The 20709-nt window shown below is 49.5% G+C and overlaps 1 protein-coding gene across 2 annotated transcripts in view; it reads left to right on the top strand.

Annotated features, from left to right (window-relative positions):
• The window catches only part of ERGIC1 (endoplasmic reticulum-golgi intermediate compartment 1), a 111989-nt gene that overhangs the window by 36240 nt on the left and 55040 nt on the right, over positions 1 to 20709 (top strand). The window contains exons 1-2 of one of the 2 annotated variants that reach the window (XM_070476831.1): positions 15919 to 16016; positions 16176 to 16237. In XM_070476831.1, the coding sequence (XP_070332932.1) occupies positions 15934 to 16016; positions 16176 to 16237 (145 nt within the window). In that variant the 5' untranslated portion in view covers positions 15919 to 15933. Of the gene's footprint in view, positions 1 to 15918; positions 16017 to 16175; positions 16238 to 20709 lie in introns of those variants that run through there. The other variant, XM_020910147.2, reaches the window with a different exon arrangement.

The following is a 20709-nucleotide window of genomic DNA, read 5'->3' as shown; positions in this document are numbered from 1 at the left end:
CTGTGAGAAGAAGAAGACAGCAATGTATTTTTTTAATTCATATAATGCTACACTATAAAGGACAGATAGAAGAAAAATGAGTGATAATAAAGTAACACAGGTTTGGTTTTTTATTGTTTTTATATTCCCTAGCTTGTTGTATTTTTAGATTCTGCATGTTAAATGACAACATGCACTATTTCTTTCTCTAGCTGACTTATTTCAGTTAGTGTAGTACCCTCAAGTCCGTCTGTGTTGTTGCAAATGGCAAAATTTCGGACTTTGTCATGGCTGAGTAGTAGTCCATTGTATGTATATATACTGTCAAGAATCTGCCTGTAATGCAGGAGACCTGGGTTTGATCCCTGGGTTGGGAAGATCCCCTGGAGAGGGGAACTGCTTCCCACTCCAGTATTCTGGCCTGGAGAATTCCATGGACAAAGGAGCCTGGTAGGCTACCGTCCATGGGGTCACAAAGAGTCGGACACGACTGAGCTACTTTCACTTTACTTTACTTCACTTCGTGTGTGTGTGTGGGGGGGTTGTGTGTGTGTGTGTGTGTGTGCATTTATCCAAGGATAAATGCTATAAAGGATATATATATCCTTTATCCATTCACCTGTGGGTGGAAGACACCAGCAATAGTAATGAGACAGAGTAAGCTGTGTTTTCATTCATGATTGTACATACATAATGTGCAACACATGTGTGATAGTATATTGTGTGCCGGATGATGAGAGAGAGCAGCTCAGGGTGGTGGCAGCTGGACTGAGGTGCCTCAGCCAGCCTGATGCTATTGGAGATGGCTTCTCAGAGGAAAGGGTATGTGAGCTCAGCTTTAAAGAACTACCTGGGGCCTGTGACTTCATCTTCCAGTCCAGCTGTATGTGCCTCCTTGCCATTCGAGAAACCTGCCAGATACGTTCCCTGCCTCAGGGCCTTTGCACTTACCATCCCTTCAGCTTTCACCCCTGGATGTATCCAGATGGCTGCTGTCCCACTTGAATGAGATATCTATGTGCATGTCACCTTGTCAGATTAACTGTCTCTTACACCCACCTAAAGCAGCACCCATACGACATGCTATCTCCTTAGCATGGCTTATTTTTCTGCGTGACACTGACATATATGTGAGTTCATTATTGTCTGTCTCCCCTGGGATGTGAGCTAAGTGAAGGCAGCGAGTTCTCCGTCTTGACAGCTGTTGTATCCTGATACCTGAAACAGTGCTCTGTCCATGCTGGGCGTCGGCAATGGCAGAGAGCAGGTCTGAGCTGGCAGAGGAGGGATGCTGCAGGTGAGAGCACAGCCTGCAGAAGGCACAGAGCTGCCACAGAAGGCGCCTTTCCTGGAGCCAAGTGTTGGGGTCGTGGGACGAGGGCTCTCGAGCCCACAACAGGTCTTTTGAAGACCCTGACTGCCATTATTTTCCTGTTTGTAACCTGTTCATTATGGAATAACTGAAAAGTACCAGGATGTGCCCGAGGGACCCTAGCCAAGCTCTTCCCAGGTCAACAGGGGAACACTTTCATCCCTTTCCTTGTGTCTTTTTGCCTGGGACCGTCTGAACATCCCACCTTTTCACTTGTGAGCCAGACCTCTTTACCTAAAGCACACAGCCACTCCCGAGCTTGGTGCCGTAACTTCTTGTTTGGACAGACGGAGACACAGACCCTGGCCTTGCCACTTGCTGAGTGCGTGACCTTGGGCATCCAGAGCCGTGACCCTTGCCCAGAGCTGTCACTCTGCCTGGGACGTCTCTCCACCCGCTGCCCTGGCCTCGTTTCCACTTGTCATCTTGCACTCCGGGACCCCAAAACTCAGCCTCTTGACACAGTCTTTTCTGAGCCTCAATTCCTTTTTCTGTGAAAGTGGGGGTGAACCTCATTTTGAGACATTGAATGGTTTTGAGCTGCGTTGGGAAGATGTGAGCTAAGAGACTGGCTCATGGGAGGTGCTCCGTAAATGCTGTCTTTCCCCTCCCATGACACCAGCTTTTTCTCTGTGATACTTCCTTGCCTGCGAATCTCTTCAAACCTTAATCCTGTCCTAGGCTTCTACCCCAGGACTGGCCAGAACTCAGGCTTCACTTCTCCGGTAGCTGAACTGTTGTCCAAAAGGAGGTCTCATGGCTGAGTGACACTGAATCCCCCAGCAGGTGGAGGTCAAAGGGCATTTGGGGTCCCTTGAAGGGGGCCCCTTCCACAGGTATCTTGGCACAGTTGTCTTTCCCCCCAGTTCGCTCCTTTAAAACCCCAACGCCAGTGGTTTCTTCCTTTTAAATCTCTGTAGAAGGCCGTGCCCTGGCTGGGAGCCATGGCCATGAGAATCTAATCCCCGAATAGCTCCTGCTGCTCAGCATTTAAAGGCCGTCTGTATTTTTATCCGATGATGGGTCACTTCTAAAAAACTCCACTCGGGTCCTGCCCCTCTAAGAATACATTTCCATTTATAGCGTCTGCGCTCGGGATGTTGTCGTGTCCCGGTGTGGAGCCACCGGCTGCGTCCTGTTTCCAGTGATTTGGAAACACGTTGGGGGCCTTAGCTGTTTCCCCAACCCTGGCCCCTCGCTCCGTGGCCTGGATGCATGGGAAGCTGACTCCCAGCCAAGCCTGGCTGCCTGACGACCTCGGGCTCCGACACCGGGCCTTTCCTGTTTCTGGGAGAGCGTGGGCTCCTCGGGCTGTTGCTGGGTGGAGGAGGTCGGGGGGTGAGGGGACCCCTGTCTGGCTGTGCTCCGCTGGGGTCTCAGTGGCACCTACCTCCCTGCAGTCTGCAGCTCCTCGGGACCCTGCCTTCTTCCCTCGCTCAGCAAGTGCCCCCAGCCTGCTGTTGGCGCCAGGGAGGGCAGACGGACAGCCAAGGCCCCAGAGGCTAGTACGGAGCTCTGGGGAGGCTGCGGAGGGTCAGCCTGCAGCCTCCAGGTGAGGCTGACCCAGCCTCCGATCCTGACCGTGCCTCCTGCTGGCTGTGGGGGCTTCAGCCGGTGGCTCAGCCTCTTGGAGTGTCAGTTTCTGCAATGGCTGATGGTCCCTTGAGGGTGAGCGGGGAGGGATTGAGTGGGATAAGGTAGGTCAAGGGTCTCAATAGTGCTTGGCCCATAGGGTAGGACCAGGAAATGCTGGTCCCTCTGCCTGCCCCTCTGTTGACCTGTGGTAGTTCAGGTGGGTACAAGCAGAAAGTCTTAGGAAATACATTTGAAGTTGGAAATAGACATACGACTTATACCTTAGCAGTCCTTGCACACCAAATGTCTCTTGAACTGCAGTTTTTTGGCCATGAGCGTTCTTGCCCTCCCCACTCCTGTGCTGGTTTAGTCCATTCTGCAGCAGAGCCCTGGAATCTGCACATTTAACCAGCCTCCTCGCGGGTTCTGAGGCCGTTCCATGGACCAGACTGAGAAACACTGCCTCCTTCGTCCATCGCAGCGCACCTGCTGTGTGCTGGGTGCTTCTCTGGGCTCTGGGCATATAGTGGCAGGCAGGCCCCTGTTAGTGACAGAGTGGAGCAGGGAACAGACACACATAACACAAGGTGGTGATTGCAAGTGCGGTGAAGAAAAAGCAGCAGAGTAAGGAGTGTGGAGAGTGTGTGTTTTATTTGGTAGCCAGGACAGGTCTTTGAGGTGGTGACATTTTAATATGGACCTAAAAGAAGTGAAGGAACAAGACAGGAAGAGATCTGAGGGAAAAACATCCCAGATACAAAAATGCAAGGGCAAAGGGTCTGAGATGAAAGCTCCCTTGCCTGACTGTTCAAGGAACACCACTGCGTTAGGATTTAGAGCTAATGCAGCTAAACATAAATTACAAGACCTATGCCCCCTCCTCGCTGATGCGTGAGTGTTGACCTCCCCTGATGAGCCTGGGTCCAGGAAACAGGTAAGGGCATTGCCTAGAACAGTGAGGCCTCTGTCTTTTTGCTGATAGACCATCTAAAATACTCTCTGAGAACTGCCTGGGTGGTCGTCTTCCTCATCAGCTGACTTGACTTTATTGCTCATCATGGTGGCCCAGAACAGCACATCTCACCACTTCTCAGACATTTGGGAACCCAGGAATGCACAGTCTGTATTCTTTTCTGATTCTTTGGAAAGAATCAGGGATCCTTATGTCTAACACAAGATGTTAGACATCTTGAAACACGCCCTTCCTGCGTTTCATTGTAATTATCTGCGGATGTGCATGTTTGAATTCCATGATCCCTAAGGAAAGTTCCTCCTACCTTTGTTGTTTTCAGATCGTAAGAGCAGGTTTTGTGTGAGGAGCTGTTGAGTTCTGTTCTGTTTTGTTCCACATTGAGTGTCAGAGGCAGGTGTGATGCCTCTGGGAATGGGGAAGCTCCTTGGGCATTACCATGTGAGCACCACAAGGATGGTGACCGCTTCTGTCTTGTTGATTTTCTCCTGTCTTTCTTGAACTTGGCACAGTAAATTAAGTCCTAGGTAAGTTGAGGGTGGGAATTAAAAGAGAAGGGACGTGAACACAGATGCTTGGGGTATACCTGGATATCGGGCAGGAGAAGGAAAAGAACAGACCGAGAAGGTGCTGAAGAGTGAGGATGCCCTGGTACTTCAGGCAGCCAAGAGAGGGGAGTGATCTGAGAGGGCAAGGACAGTCAGCAGAATTGGTGCAGAGGTGATCCTGAGGGGGGCCAGTGGCATCTGGCCCGTCGTGACTCTTGGGTGATCTTAGCTACGGCAGGAAGAGAGAGTGGGTGAAGTGGGCAGGCTGCTATGGGATAAAGATCGGATGGAAGGTGAAATGTGAGGTTAGTCTAGGCGAGCCGTTGAGAGTGAGAGAGAGGTACAGAATGATGGGTTTTCTTTTTTTTTTTTCTAAATGCTAAGATCGGTCATTGGGTTCAGGTAATGGTAACTGATCTGTTATGAAATTTCCCACCTTTACTAATGAATGCCTAAATCCAGTGTCTCATCAGAGGATGCACAGTGATGGTTTTTCCAATTTTATTAGTTCTTCCACATTATTCTTTGAAATTATTCTGTAAAATAGGACTTTGTCCTCATCAGCTATTTGGTTTCCTAGAAATAGATGGTGTATACCAAAAAGAAAAACAGAATAAATGCTTTCCCATTATTTACCAATGTTCGGAATAATGACTTGCATTTTCAAAGGTATCTGAAGAGGCTTTCTTTTGTTTGTTTTTGGAAGTATTGTTATGAACTCATAGACTGCTTAGTGTATTTGATGTGTTTCAGTCATGGCTATCATGAAAAAGTTTTTTCTATTAACAGTTTTTTTGAGGTATAATTGACATACAGTAAGCTTCACTTACATAAAGTGTACAGTTTGAGAAAACTGATATATGTATACACCCATGAAGCCATCGTCATAAGATAGTGAACATATTCACCAGCCCCCAGAGTCTCGGTAAGTCTCTCCCTTCTCCCCTCCCTGGCCGACCAATAGTCTGTCTTAGGTTAGTTGATACTTTCTAGAATTTTATGTAGATGGAATCATACCATAGTAGCTTTCATTCAGCATAACTATTTTGAGAATCATCCATATTGTTGCTTGTGTCAATGTTCTTGCTTTTTACTGCTGAATAATATTCCATTGTGTGGATTGCCATCTATCCATTTGCCTGTTGATAGATATTTGGGTTGGAGAAGGGAATGGCAACCCACTCCAGTACTCTTGCCTGGAAACTCCCATGGATGGAGGAGTCTGGTAGGCTGCGGTCCATGGGGTCCCTACGAGTCGGACATGACTGAGTGACTTCACTTTCACTTTTCACTTTCATGCATTGGAGAAGGAAATGGCAACCCACTCCAGTGTTCTTGCCTAGAGAATCTCAGGTATGGGGGAGCGTGGTGGGCTGCCATCTGTGGGGTCACACAGAGTTGGACGCGACTGAAGCGACTTAGCAGCAGCAGCAGAAGCAGATATTTGGGTTTCCAGTTTGTGATTGTTACAAATTAGCTTCTATGAATATTCGTATACATGTCTTTGGGAATATACTTTAGTTTCTCTTGGGTAAATGTCTGGAATTTACCCAGGCATTTAGGAGTGGGGTGGCTGGATCATATGGTAAGTGTATATTTAACATTTTCAGAAACTGCCAAACTCTATCCCTAATGGTTGTACTGTACATTTCACTGGCAGTGTCTGAGCGTTCCAGTTGCTCCATATCCTCACCAACACTTGGTGCGACCAGTCTTTACAGCCATTCTAATAGGTATAGGGTGGTATCTCTGTGGTTTTAATTTGCGTTTCCCCAGTGACTGTGATATTAGCATCATTTCATTTGGTTATTCACCATCAGTGAATCTCTGGTGAAATGCCTGTTTAAGTGTTCAAATTTTTGCTCATATTTTTAATGGGTTGTTTGTTTTCTTATTCCTGCGTTTTGAGTTCTTTATATTGAATATAAATCCTTTCACAGGTATGTGATTCACACATATTTTTCCTAGTCCATAGCTTATCTTTTCATTCTTTTAATAATGCCTTTTGAGGAGTAGAGGTTTTTCATCTTGATGTGGCCTTATTTATATTTTTTTCCTTTTATAGATCATGCTTTTGGTATCTTATCTAAAGTCTTTGCCTATCCTAAGAGTGCTAAGATTTTCCCCCATGTTTTCTTCTGTAAGGTTGATAGTAAGTCTTGAAGTCAGAGTCAGCTTTGCTCTTTTTCATAGTTGTTTTGGCTCTAGTAAGTCCTGTGCATTTCTGTATGAATCTTAGAATCAATTTGTCAAATTCTACAAAAATGCCTGCTGGAATTTTTTTCTTGGAATTGAGTTGATTCCATATCAATTTGGGAAGAAATGCCATCTTAACAATATTGGGTCTTCTGACCCATTAACACAGTATTTTTCTCTATTTACTTATGTCTTCTTTAATTTTCCTCAGCAATGTTTCATCGTGTTCAGTATGTGGGTCTTGCACTTCTTTTGTCATATTTATCCCAAATATTTAATATATTTTATGCATCTCCTAAGAATAATAGAAGTAACTGTTTTTTGTTAGCTTTTGGTTACACCTTCTATTGTTTCTTTTTAAAGATCATAAGCAAGGATATCGATTTATTTTTATCACCAGCCTTTACTTTATGGATGGTTTGTAGTTTATGAACTGGTCCCACTGGACGGACATTTGAACGGTCTCCAGTTGTTTGCTATGACAGATGGTATAACGGTGAACAACCCTGTGCCTACGTCATTTTATATTTTCACCTGAAATTTACTGAATGCCATTAATGGGCTGAGCCCTGCATGACCCACGAGAGATTCAAGAACAAATCTGACCGTCCCAGCCCAGCAGGCAGAAGACCCTGCAGCCATGTCGGAGCTGGACCAGGAATGCATATGCCCACAGAGCCCAAGGAAGACAGGGTGGGGGGGGTTGGTGCCTTGAGAAGTGCCTTCTGGAGGCTCAGCAGTCAGATTTATTCCTCTTTCTCTTTGGCTAGGGCTGGTGGTCAGAGAGGGTATTCTGAGACAGGAGACATCACAGGTGGAGGCAGTTGGTGCTAGGAGTCACCCTGCAGATAGGTAACCTCCATGTGGGCACTGAGATTGAGGGAGAGAACCGCGGTGGTGGGCTGTGGATCTCTGTGCGTTTTAGTCCTGTATACACAGAGCATCATCACCCAGCCACCCCGCAGATACAGGCCTCTATTCCTCCTCTTCCCGGCCTGTCACCCTGTTGCAGGCAGACACGGGTTGCAGTGGATAGAGCAGAGGTCCTGGCGCCAGGCTGCAGCAGTTTGAATCCTGGCCCGAAATCTCGGGCCAGGATAATGGGGAGGATGCTGGTGTCCCCTGAACAGGGCTGCACAAAGGACGTGAGCTAATGCAGGCACAAGCCAAGGCCAGGTGCGCGATGATCCGTCACGATGGGGACGATGGGGTTGATGGAGGCGGCAGCAGCGTGGGTGTGACGGCTCTTGCTATTGTTATTCCCCGTCTAAGCTCCTCCAATGGAGCTGGAGATGCAGACTTTTTCCCCTTCCTCTTGCCAGAGGGAGGTGTGGTGTGTGAGCTCAGAGTGGTATATAGTTTGAATGTCAAGGACAGGATCTGCGGACTGGCAGGCAGACTGGTGAGAATGATTCTAGATGTCATTAGAACTAATGCTCACACGGTTCTCTCCCAACCATGCTCAGCTCTGGTGTGTCCACGTACCTCTATATGCCCTTCAACACACACGTGTGGCATGCACATGCCCGTGGTTCTCAGTAAGATGGAGGAGATGAGTAAGTGAACCAACAAGCAGTTTTCACCCAGCTCCCTGAGCCTCACCGAGGGCTCTGACGAGCTGGTGGGCAAGGGTGAGCAGCCAAAGAACCCACTAAAAGCCTTGCTGCCTATTTTTGGGACGAGTGACCCACCGCTTCCAATGACTTGCTCCTAAGTGGCGTCTAATTTCATTAGGCCATGGAAACAGTGACATCACGAGCGCCTGCCTGGTGACCGCCCACACATGGCGAACCACAGGGCACTCTGAGATTCGTCTTCAGGAACAGGGGAGAAGTGAGGTCCCAAGCAGCAAAAGTTAAAATAGCAAGAGCTGAGGCATTCTGCTATGAAAAGAAATTACAGAAGAAATCCATTAGTCAGAGATTTCCAGTGGCCGTTTCCTTGCTTGGGAGCAGGAGAAGACTTATGCCTGTTTATTTTGGGTGAGGTTATACAGCTGTCCCTCACTCTGTAGGCTGGAGGTGGCCTGCACAGTGTATTTTCTGTTAAGTAAATCCTATATCCTCATCAACTTCTAGTTCTGATGTTGATGTGTGTTTTATTCTAAGGAATTTGTTTGATCCTAAAGTGTAATGAGGTTGGAGGCATGGATCCAACAACTTTTTTTTCTTTGATTCAAACAGTGACTCTTGTACTTTGTTGTTGTTGTTCAGTTGCTAAGTCGTGTCCGACTCTTTGTGACCCCGTGGACTATGGCACGCCTGGCTCCTCCGTCCCCCGCTGTCTCCTGGAGTTTGCTTAAATTCATGTCCATTGAGTTGGTGATGCTATCTAACCATCTCATCCTCTGCTGTCCCCTTCTCCTCATGCCCACAATCTTTCCCAGCATCAGGGTCCTTTCCAGTGAGTTGGCTCTTCACATCAGGTGGCCAAAGGATTGGAGCTTCAGCTTTAACAACAGTCCTTCCAGTGAATCAGGGTTGATTTCCTTTAGGATGGACTGGTTGGATCTTCTTGGAGTCCACAGGATTCTCAAGGGTCTTCTCCACTTACTCATACTGCACCTTTATACGAAGTCACAAATCCAGGTGGACTTTATTTTTTCCCTGTGGTTTCCTTAATCTAGTTCTCTCCTAGTGTGCTCTCTCAGACACAGAGTGAAAAAGGACAGGGAAAGACTACTTAGTCTAGATTCCTGGTCTCCACGGAGGTGATCAAGGCCATGGCCTTGACGTCACCCAGCTGGAGCAGAGGCAACTGGAGGCCTCTCTCTGGAGAGAACCCAGGCTCAGTGGGAAATGAGCTTCCCACTGCCTGTTGCTCTGCCTACAACAGGGTTTCTCAGCTTCAGCACCATGGACATTGGGGGACTGTATCCTTTATTGTGGGCTTCCCAAGTGGCACCAGTGGTTAAAAAACCTACCTGCCATTGCAAGAGACAGAGACACAGGTTTGATCCCTGGGTCAGGAAGATCCCCTGGAGGAGGGAATGGCAACCCACTCCAGTATTCTTGGCTAGAGAATCTCATGGGCAGAGGAGCCTGGCGGGCTCCAGTTCATGGGGTTGCAAAGAGTCGGGCACAACTGAAGTGACTTGGCACTCATGCATGCACATCCTTTGTTGTAGGGGGCCAGCCTGTGCACTGTAGGGCTGTAGGATGCATTAGCAATCCTGAGTTCTATCCGCTGGGTACCACTCACTCCCCAGGGTGACAACCAAAAATATCTCCAGACATTGCTAAATGTCCCCTGGGGGGCCAAATTTGCACCTGGTTGAAAGTCACTAGCATATGACATTTCAAGAGCTTGAGATAACAAGGATTTCACAAGCTTTTTGTTAGCTTGTTTTTATTTTAAATACTCTGAGTTTAATTATTCTTTAAATTGGGCGAGTCACTCCTTGGAGCTTCTGCTTTCTCTCCTGTAAAATGAATGGGTTGGACACAGTAATCTCAGCATACCCTCTAGACCCCACAGCACAGTGTGGTGAAGCCATAGGGTTCCTGTGTTTGGGTCCTGTCCCAGCAGGTGACAAATCTCTAGTCTATCTGGCTACAGGCACTGCCCCCATTCTCCTGACACCTAAGCTTAGTCTTTCTTAAGTCCAGTTGATTATTTTCTTGCTTTCATTTAAGCCCATTTTGCCTGTTGTAAGTGAAAATTTCCAAATACAGTCCAAGGAACCCCTGAGGACATATCCCCACCATCCATTTCATCTTAGTCTTGTTTGGAGGGCCAGCCAGTGGACCTTATCTTTATGTAGACTCATCCATTGACTCATTCGTTCAGGTCAGTTCCCCAAGGGCCTGGACTGAGCAGAGCTGGGCAGCAAGGAGGCCCTGGTTTTTTCCTTGAGAAACTCACAGTCTTGGGGGAGGGTGGGGAAAGAGCATTTTTTTGTTTTTTTGATAAGCATCAAGAATCTATCCTTAGGCTTTCTCTATTTAAGGTTAAGTAATTCTAGTTCTTTAACCTTTCTTCCTAAGAAATATTTTCTACCCAAATGATCCTAGTTATCCCCACATCATCGGGAAAAGCAGCAACAATGTAAATTAGGCCTAGATTCAGATCCGTGCTGTGACACTTTGTAGACGTGAGCGCTTGGCCAAGTCAGCGGCCTCTGACTCTCATCTATAAAGTGGGATAACAGTCCCCAGCTCACAAGTGGGCTGAGGGAGTTAGATGAGAACACGCCGGTCCAGGGCCCAGCACGAGCCCAGCCCACGCTAGGTGGGCACTCAGCATCCCTTCCCTTCTGCGCCTTTTTCTTTACCCTTTATTCTACCTTCTCTTAACAGTGGGTGGCCACAGCCAAGCACATCGCCACATCGCCGCAGTGAGGGACTGACTAATGTGCGCCAGGGAGGACGGCTCACTTCCTGATCTGTCACATGCCTGGGTTCTCACCAGGCTCCCAGTGGCCCGTTTTCTTAGCGGCATTCACTGCTGACTCACTTGGCTTGTGGTCAGCTCTGAACCCAGGGTCTTTTTCAGCTCTCTCTTTACCCTGCCACCACTCCGCAGCCTGGGATCTGTGGCATGGGAATGGAGTCATTATCAAAGAATATGCTATTTAGTTGACCCTTCTCAGGGAGCCAACAGTATTGCTAGATCGCCAGTTTCACGAGGGCAAGGGCCACATCTACTCTGACCACTTCATTTTCCTACCAGCTAGAGCACTGCTGTTCTAGATCTAGTGAGATTCACTCAGTTTGTGTCTGACTCTCTGCAACCCCGTGGACTATACAGTCCATGAAATTCTCCAGGCCAGAATACTCGAGTGGGTAGTTGTTCCCTTTTCCAGGGGATCTTCCCAACCCAGGGATTGAACCCAGGTCTCCCACATTGCAGGTGGATTCTTTACCAGCTGAGATACCAGGGAAGCCCAAGAATACTGGAGTGGGTAGCCTATCCCTTTTCCAGTGGATCTTCCCGACCCAGGAATCAAATCAGGGTCTCCTGCATTGCAGGCAGATTCTTTACCAGCTGATGGGTACCCAGCTTCCAGTACCCAGGAAGCCCTAGGTACTTAGTTGAGTAAATGAATGTATTTTGAACTGTTCCCTGTCTTCCAGGAGATTGCCACCTGCTCTGGGACAGCATCTTTAGAAAAGCAAATAAGTGAAAACTTGAGAGTTTAAGTTCACCAATAAATGAGCTCTGAACTGAGCACAGGCAGCGGAAGGACGGGGACCTGTGAAGCCAGACTTGGGTTTGTTCTCCAGCTCTGCTGATCATTAACTTGCTGCCTTTGAGCAAGTTGCTTTTGGCTGAGCCTCAGTCTTCTTCCTGGAAAAATGGGTATCGATATCTTAGAGCTATTGTGAGAGTTAAAGACGAGTGTATATGGGAACCTGGCCAGCTTGAAAAGCCAGTGATCTTGTTGTGTCATTCAGTCTCTCTAAAGCACCTCCTTCTTTGATTGCCACCACCTCCTGTAGTTTGATCCAAGCCTCACCTCCCCTCTTAGACCTTCATTCATCAGCCTTGGTCTCCCCTCCCTCCCCTGACAAGGATGGACTCCACCTGACACCCAGCACCCTTGGCCAGCAGCTGTTTAAGCCAGCGTGACCAGCCGTGCACAAAGAAAGACGGAGTGGGAGCTCTACATGGAATCTCCGCCTTAAGCTTTCAGTGTCTTTTTCATTAAATATTCTTTAACTTTTCATTTTGAAATAATTGCAGACTTGCAAAAAAAAATTGCAAAAATAATACCAAGACTTCCCATATGCCCTTTACCCAAGCTTCCTTAAATGTTAACATCTTATATAACCAAACCATTTTCGAAAGCAGGGAGAGCACACTCTACCATCCTGTTAACTAATCTACAGTTCCTATTCAAGCGCCATCAGTGGTCCCCCTGACGTCCTTCTTCTGACCCAGGACATTCTGTGGGATTTAGTTGTCAAGTCCCTTTGGTCTCCAGCCTCTGACAGTTCCCTCACTGGCCTTCATGTCCTTGATACTTTAGACAGATGCTGCTGACCAGTCATTTTGCATCGTGACCCTGAGTTTCGATTTGTTTGACGTCTTCTTGTAATTCATCTACAGTTGTGCATTTTGAGCAAGTTCCCCACGGGTGGGATGGGGTGCCCTCCCCAGTATGTCATATCAGGAGGCACGTGACGTGTCTCCTTACTGGTGACACTCATTTTGGTCACTTGATTAAGATGATGTCTGCTGAGTTTCTCCTCTGTCAAGTTACTCTTTTCCCCTTGATGATTAATAAAGATTTTGTGGGGGAGGTACTTAGAAGGTATGTAAGTATCTTGTTCCTCATCAGACTTTTGATTTACTTATTTCTTTACATCTATGTAGATTTGTGGCTTGCTATTTTATCTAATGGGTCATCGCATTTTACTGCTAACATTGCCCCTTCTTTGGCCAGTGGGAGCCCCTTTAAGCTGGCTTCTTTTTTTTTAATTAATCTATTTTAATTGGAGGCTAATTACTTTACAATATTCTAGGGGTTTTTGCCTAAGCTGGCTTCTTATCCTTTTATTGCATCTCATCATTCTTTTTTGCTTTCTGACATAAGAAGATACTCCCAAGTTCATCTTGCATTTTCCCTACCCAAATCAGCCATTTCTCCAAAGAGCTGATTCCTTTTGGTAAAGAATGATATTTAGAAACCAAGATTTGAGGACTTGATGTGCTCACTGCTATCTGGCTGTCACTTGTCGCTGTTTCTGTACCCTCTCTACAGAATGAGCTAAGAAAAAACACATATGTAATGTGTATATACACATGGATAGTTCTCTATTTGTGTATGCTGAAAACCATACATTCATAGCAGTACCTTCATTTCCATTCTGACACCGCAGGGTTTATTCTACCTTTTTCTCCATATGTTATGTCCCTTCCCCAACAGCGAGGCCCCTGGCCCCCGTTGTCCTTACTGTATGTATAAACTTGATCAGCTCCCCCATATGTAACCATCTTCCATCTCTCTCACCCCTCTCTGGTTCTGACACTCTGCTCTAGACTACCTCCACCTCCTCACCCTGAGTGGTCTCTGCCTTCCCATAAAACTCCCAGTTTCTTTTTTTTTTTAGGTCTACCATTTTATTGCTACCAACCCCTCTCCCTCCACCCTCATGCTTGGTCATGTAACCCCATGGACTGCAGCCCGCCAGGCTCCTCTGTCCATGGACTTTTCCAGGCAAGAATATTGGAGCGGGTTGCCATTTCATTCTCCAAAACTCCCAGTTTTGAAATGGTAGCTCATATATTATTTAAACCACGAGGCCCAGTTTCTGACTGTGCCCTGGCATTAACTGGGCCAGGAAGTTGGCTGGTAAGGCCCTCCTGCCTCTCCGGCATCCACTTCCTCCATTCCCGCCCCCCCACTACATGGAGGTGAACTCAGCCCTTCAACACACCAGAGTCTGTCCTCTTCTTGGCCTCTGCTCTTGCTATGATCATGGCCTGGACCGGCACCTGCGCTTTTCTCCCACCCTCCAGCTGTGTTCAGACTTCACTTCTTGCAGGAAGCTTCACGGTTGCCCCGGGTGCCCTTTGCGGGCTCCTCCACCCTGTGATGCAGCGCCGCTGCGTTCTCCTTTTCTGCCCTCCTTTGCTCTGCTGCTTAACTGTAGGTGCACGGGGCCAAGGGCCGGTTTTATCTCCCGTCCCCAGCACGTGAAGGAGGGCTTGCGCACAGTAGGTGTTCGTGAGTGTGTGTCAAAGAAGCCTTCATCACGGTAACAGCAAATAGTCATAGAGCACTTCCAGATCCCAGGCGTGCTCTAAACGCTCCATGTTACGCACCGAGTCGTTTGGTCCCAGTCCCTGTGCTGTGAGATGGTTGCTGTTGTCCCCGTTTGCAGACAAGGGAACTAGGGCACAGGGAGGTGAGGCGCCCAGGGTCACACAGTCGTAGGGTCACATTGGAGCCCAGGCAGGCTCGCTCCCCAGTGCATGCTCTCTCCCCTCTGACCTGCCTCCCACAGGTAAGGGGGCAGCGTTTTCAGAATTAGGGAATGACAGTTGAGCCACGTGAGGCCCCAGTTTTTAGTGCCCCCTGGGGCCTACGCACCAGTGACTGGTGGCTGAGCAAGCAGGAGACAAAGTGATACCTTTTAGCTCTGTAGCCCGCAGGGGTGTTTTCTCCCTCTGAAGTGAAGTGAAGTGAAGTCGCTCAGTCGTGTCCGACTCTTTGCGACACCGTGGACTATGGCTTACCAGGCTCCCCCGTCCATGGGATTTTCCAGGCCAGAATACTGGAGTGGTTTGCCATTGCCTTCTCCAGGGGACCTTCCCGACCCAGGGATGGAACCTGGGTCTCCCGCATTGTAGGTAGACGCTTTACCATCTGAGCCCCCAGGGAAGTCCTTTCTCCCTCGAGGTCTTGGGAAACCAAGCACCTTTCACGTGTAATTAGAGTGAGCGCCCAGGAGTCAAGTATGCGGTCTTAGGCAAGATTTCTAAGTCATTGCACTGGGATTGGCAGGGCACTAAGCTTGTTTCCCAATCACCCAAGAGGAACCATCTGGAAGCCCATCAGCCCATCAGCCCTGGGGGATGGAGCAGCCAGCCTCTCCCCGCAGAAGTGGGGGAAACTAAGTGCCCGAACACACTCCCTGGGAGCGCTGCGTGTCAGCGCCTCCGCAGACTTTCTTTCCCTTATTCCTCTCGGTGGCCGAGCGGGTCTCCTGGTCGCAGCCCCATTTTTACAGAAAAGGAAACTGAGGCTCAGAGAGCTGACACCATTTGCTTGACGTCACATAGCAAGGAAGAAGACCAGCCAAGATTTGAAACCAGGGCACCTCTGATTCTAGGGCCTGAACTCTTAAAAACAACTGGCCGTGTCTCCCTGACTCTAGAGTATGCAGAGTTTCACCCCCCCCAACTCCTGTCTGCTCTGGTGGGATCCCTATGAAAGAAAGGCACGTGCTCTGCCTCTGGGCAGAAACCCACATTTGCGGGAGCCAGCGTTATCACGAGCTGATGTCGGCCCCGGGCAGGATTTTCTGTTAACCTCCTGCCTTGGAGTTCAGGAGACTCTACCAGAAGGCCACAGGAGCCCGGGAAGGGGGGAGTGGAAACAGGAGGAGGTGGAGGCAGGAAGGGGAAGAGGGGGCGGAGAGGTGACGCCAGGCGAGAAGGCAGTGCCGTCAGAGAACGCAGGAAAGACTGCATTCCCCTGTTCCCTGGGCGTCAGCACTGGGGCTCAGTTTATTCCCCGGCACTTGCTGAGGACATGCTGTGCCCCAGGCCCAGGCGAGAGAGAGGCCGGGGTGCAGCTGGGACAACACGGAAGGAGTCCCGGCCCTGGCAGGGGGCACACTCTGATGGGGGCAAGACCAGCCAAGAGCCATAGCCATCTGGGGGGGCCCGGCCATCCTCCTGGGGCTGATAAGTTGAGACGAGGGAGGTGAGGGGGCCGGGGGGTCCTTCAGGCCTCTTGGAGGAGCTGGTTCTGGGAAGGACGGCCGCTGCTGCCCTGTGGGGGACCCCAGCCAGCACTGCTCCCCCCACTGCCTGGCGCCTGTGCCCTGCGCCCACCTCACCCCGTCCGCTTTGCTCTCCGCAGGTTTGACATCTATAGGAAGGTGCCCAAGGACCTCACACAGCCGACGTACACCGGGGCCATCAGTGAGTAGCCCCTTCGCACCCCCATCCTGCCTGTGCCCACCCACCCTCTGCAGAAATGCTGGGCCGGGGAGGGGAGACGGGGGGACAGGCAGACGGAAGACAGGATGGGCATCTTGCCGGGCCCTGTATCTAGTCAGTGCTTCAGCCCAGCCGTGTCCTCACTGTAACCCCACAAAGCATAGCTCACCTGTTTCTGGAAGGAGACACCAGAAATCATCAAGGGTAGCTGCCCCTGGGAGGGGAAGTGGTGCCTGGGGGTTGGAGGAAGACCAACTTTTCTCTCCACACCTTTTGGACTATGTGAGGTTTTGATCTAAAGATGTTTCTATCCCTTTTAAAAAAGTAATAATCTCTCACAGATTTTGGTTTCTGATTGCCAGTCTTCACTAAAAGGATGCAGGCTCCTGGGAGAAATGGCTGAGAGCAGGGCTGGGGCAAGAAGTGTACACAGTAAACCTGGACTCCTTGTGTAGGAAAGCAAAAAAAGTGCACAGAGGGGAAAAAAGGGTGGGGGCATGTCACCAGGCCCCAGGAGCCAACCTGAAAGATGGCACTCCCCGACCTGGGGCAGTTTGAGTAACACAATCAATAATGGTATGGACTTCCCTGCTGATCCAGGGGTTAAGAATCTGCCTGCCAATGCAGGGGACACGGGCTCGATGCCTGGTCTGGGATAATTCCGCATGCCGCGGAGCAACCAAGCCCATGCACCTCAACTACGGAGCCCGCGAGCCAAAGCTAAAGAGAAGGCACCGCATTGAGAAGCCTTTGCACTGCAGCTAGAGAGTTGCCAGCACTCCTTGCAACGAGAGAAAGCCTGCGTGCAACAATGAAGACCCAGCATAGCCATAAATAAAGGAAATAAAAAGGATAACACTGTTGGCTTATTATCAAGGAATTAAGAAAAAGGTCCATGAGTCTGGAGTGATCTAAATAATGGGGGAGAAAGGATGGATCTTCCTTATAGAGGAATTCTAAATGATATATATGAGTATATCCCCTTCCACGAGGTACAAATCAACTCTCCTCTCCTGGAGTGTGGGCTAGTGACGCGCTATTAAAAAGGGCAGAATGGAAAGGAAATAGTGACTGTGATGGAGACATCCAGAGGTGGCCCCAGGATTGAGTAACGAAGGTTAGCATCAGCCAGTGAGAGAGCAGTCACGTGGATGCCATCCATCCCACCCTGACCGTAGGGTATGACGGGAAGAGCAGCTCACCTCCGTGGGATCCTCCGCCTAAACCACAACCGGGTGCAGTCACGGGAACGCAGCAAACCCCTCCCCCAATCCAGCCTGGGGGACCCTCTGCAGGGCACCTGGCCAGCACTCTTCAAAAGTGGCAAGGTCTTGAGAACCAAGAAAAGACTTGAGGAACCGTCACAGATTTGAGACTAAGGACACAATGACGAATGGCAAAATGGGATCCCAGGCCTGGTCCTGGAACAAAAAATGGGCACCAGTGGGGAAATCAATGATCTAATAAATCTGTAGCTTAGTCAGCAGTTGTACAGTGTTAATTTCTTCAATTTGACCAACATACCAGCATTATATAAGGTGTTAACAAAGGGGAACTGAATGAAGAGTGTATGGGAACTGCCTGTGCTATTTTTGTGTTCTTATTCCGCGATAAAGTTTATTTTAAATAAAAACAAACCAAAATCAGCTTGCAAGCAGCAATGCTCACCCACGTTTTCCCAATGAGAAAATGGACTCAGAGAAGTGAAGCGACTTGTCTGAAGTTTCACAACTTGCAAGAGGTGGGCCCCTCTCTACCCACCCTCACCTCTCCAGCTCTTGGTGTGGGAGAGGGACCCTCCCCATGGCCAGCCCCCTGAGCAGGGCCTCCCAGGGCAGGCTGCTGTCAGGTCGGCAATGACCTAGGGGACTCCCTGCAGCCCGGCCGGCCCTGCCTCGCTCTCCCTCCCTCCAGCTTCGGTCATCCAAGCTCCAGGTGCCTTCTGGAGCCTGGACGTCCCCGTGCCTGGAGAAGAGGACAGAGCAGTCTGGCAGCAGGCTTCGGGTCTGGCAGAGCTGGGCTCATCCTCCCTTTTAGCAGATGGGTGACCTTGGGAAAGTCGGTGCACCCTCTGAGCCTCAGTTTTCTGATCTGAGGATTAAATGTGACCACACCTGTCAAGCGTAGGACACAGCCAAACCCTCCGCGCTTGGGACACAGGCCTGTTCTCATTACTGTCTTCCTGGAGCCTGTGGCCCATGAGGATCGGTGACTGCAGAAGCTGTGGCACTTTGTGCCTTGATCCTCAAGGAAAAGGTATTGGGGGACATGAAGAAAGGGGCTTGTTCATCTATCCATTCAATTAATTTGTGAACCTTGGTCACAAAATTCCAGTGAGGTTTCCTGTCTTCTTCCTATGAGCAACCAAGAGCTCAGACCATTTCTTTGCAGGCTCTGCAGTCCTCTCCCTTGTCAAATATGTTTAACAATCAGGTCTGTGTCCTAGAATTAAAAAACAAAAACAAAAACATATTCAGGCCTTGAAATATCTGCATCGTCATTTTACCTACTCTCTCCAAGCGGAGTGTCTAGACACACCATCCCTCCCCGCCCTTTTCCAGCTGCTGTCCTGCACACCTTTCAGACCAGCCTGTCGATGGCCACCACGTGCTTCTTGCCAGCTGTGTTGTGTTCCATCATCCACCGCCCCACAGTTTACATAACCAGCCTCCTGAGGGTGGGCGTTCTGATCCCAGCTTATTGCTATCACAGACAGCCTTGTCCATATGTTTTTGTATCCTTGTATGGTTATTTCTGTAAGGTGATCTTCCTAGAAGAGGAATTACCGGGTCACAGGACATGTGCATTGTAAAATGGAGAAGGTACTGCCAAATGACCCTCCAGGGACGTGGCCTGCTCTGCAGGCTGGAGCGCAGTGTGCAAAAGGGCAAGTTTCCTTGCATGGGAGGAAAGGCGTGAGCGTGGGAAGCCAGCCCTTACCGACCATTGAGTGAGCAAACATTTACCCACCAGGTCTGGGGCCAGGCCCTGTGCCAAGTCCCGGGACCACACTGATGAATGGGCTTCGGTCATTGTTCTTGAAGAGTGTGTGGCTGAGCAGGAGGGCAGGCACAGAAACACACCATTTCCTGACGCCACTCAGTGCTATTAATAACCGAAGGCAGCAGCAAGGGTGCTGGACACTCAGAGGTCGAGGTTTGAGTTTTGCCTCGGCCGTGTGGCCTTGAACAAATCCCTCAACTTGCCGGTGTCTGGGGTCTTGGGTCCAGTGCCCCCTTTGCTGGTTCCACTGGGTCTCCCAGGAGTGAGCATCTGCCTGGGGTCACATTCCTACTGTCCCCTGCCTGAGTCAGTTTCAGAAGAAGTCTGGAGTTGGAGTGCCTGAGCATCTTGCCCAAACATGGATTGAAAAACCCTTCAGTATCAGAAGGCTTTTCTGGTGGAAATGCTTCCTACCTGTCTCCATGTTTTGTTTTTCACTCATTCGCTCACTTGCTCAGATATTTATTTCCTGCCTTCTCTGAGCCAGGCGCTATGCTGAGCCCCGAGGCCCCAGTGGTGCTGAGCTGTTGTCTGTCCTGCCAGTCTGCAAACAGTGTACGGACAGTGGCCCCTCAGCCTGGGCTGCTGGATGCTGGGGTTCAGCTGAACAAACTCTGCACTCACCCCCTTGCTGGGTCCAAGCCTGGGCCATCTGCAGGCCTGGGGCAAGGAAGGCAGCTAGAAAATTTGGATTCATCTAAGGAGGCATTGACCTTCAAAATCACCTCCCAAGTCTGTGCCTGTTCATCATTATAGCAACCAGTTGTCTTCTGGGGCTTGAAGGTGGGATGGAAGGGGTGAAAATGACTGAAACGTGAGCCAGAAAATGTGCGAGATTGCAGGTGAAGGGTGCTTTGCCCTGCTGGCTGGGTGCTTTTTTGTTTTTTTCTTTTTATATCAGGAGGCATCATAGCTGCAGTGGCTTATTTGCAGGTAAGAAGGGGAGGGCTGTGAGTCTGGGAAATTTGGATTGCCAGCTGGTCTTCTGCAGTGGATTTGTTCAGCAGCTGGAGAAGACATTTGACGTTAATTTCTATGCCATGAAAACAAGCCACATGGCCACTCTGTATAAGCTGATGTGACTCCTGCCTGGATGTAGATTGCTGCATGCGCAAAGCATGTGGACATTGTGCTCTTTGCTTAGAGGAGAAACTCAGATGCTCCTGGCAGGACGCAGGACTGTAAGGGCAGCACCTCTGGGCAGGGGCTGTGGGTCGGGAGTGAGGAGACGCACATGGTGTGCCTTTTTATGCAGATTGATGGTTTTTCTTGCCCCAGGTCTGGGTGTGGGTCTGGGGCTTGGTGGGCACTCTGGGGTGTCCCTGTGCCATCCTGCTCTTGGGGTCTGAGATCTCAGGGTCCTTTTCTTAGGGCACTGGCTGCAGAGCGGTCAGGTTTCAGCTCCCCACCCTGCCCCTGCCTGCCACCCAGTGTGTTCGGGGTCAGAGTCT

The sequence above is a fragment of the Odocoileus virginianus genome, chromosome 14 (assembly GCF_023699985.2).
Source record: "Odocoileus virginianus isolate 20LAN1187 ecotype Illinois chromosome 14, Ovbor_1.2, whole genome shotgun sequence".
Lineage (NCBI taxonomy): Eukaryota > Metazoa > Chordata > Mammalia > Artiodactyla > Cervidae > Odocoileus > Odocoileus virginianus.
The sequence above is the reverse complement of the archived record's forward strand: the minus strand, read 5'-3'. Positions and strand labels throughout refer to the sequence as shown.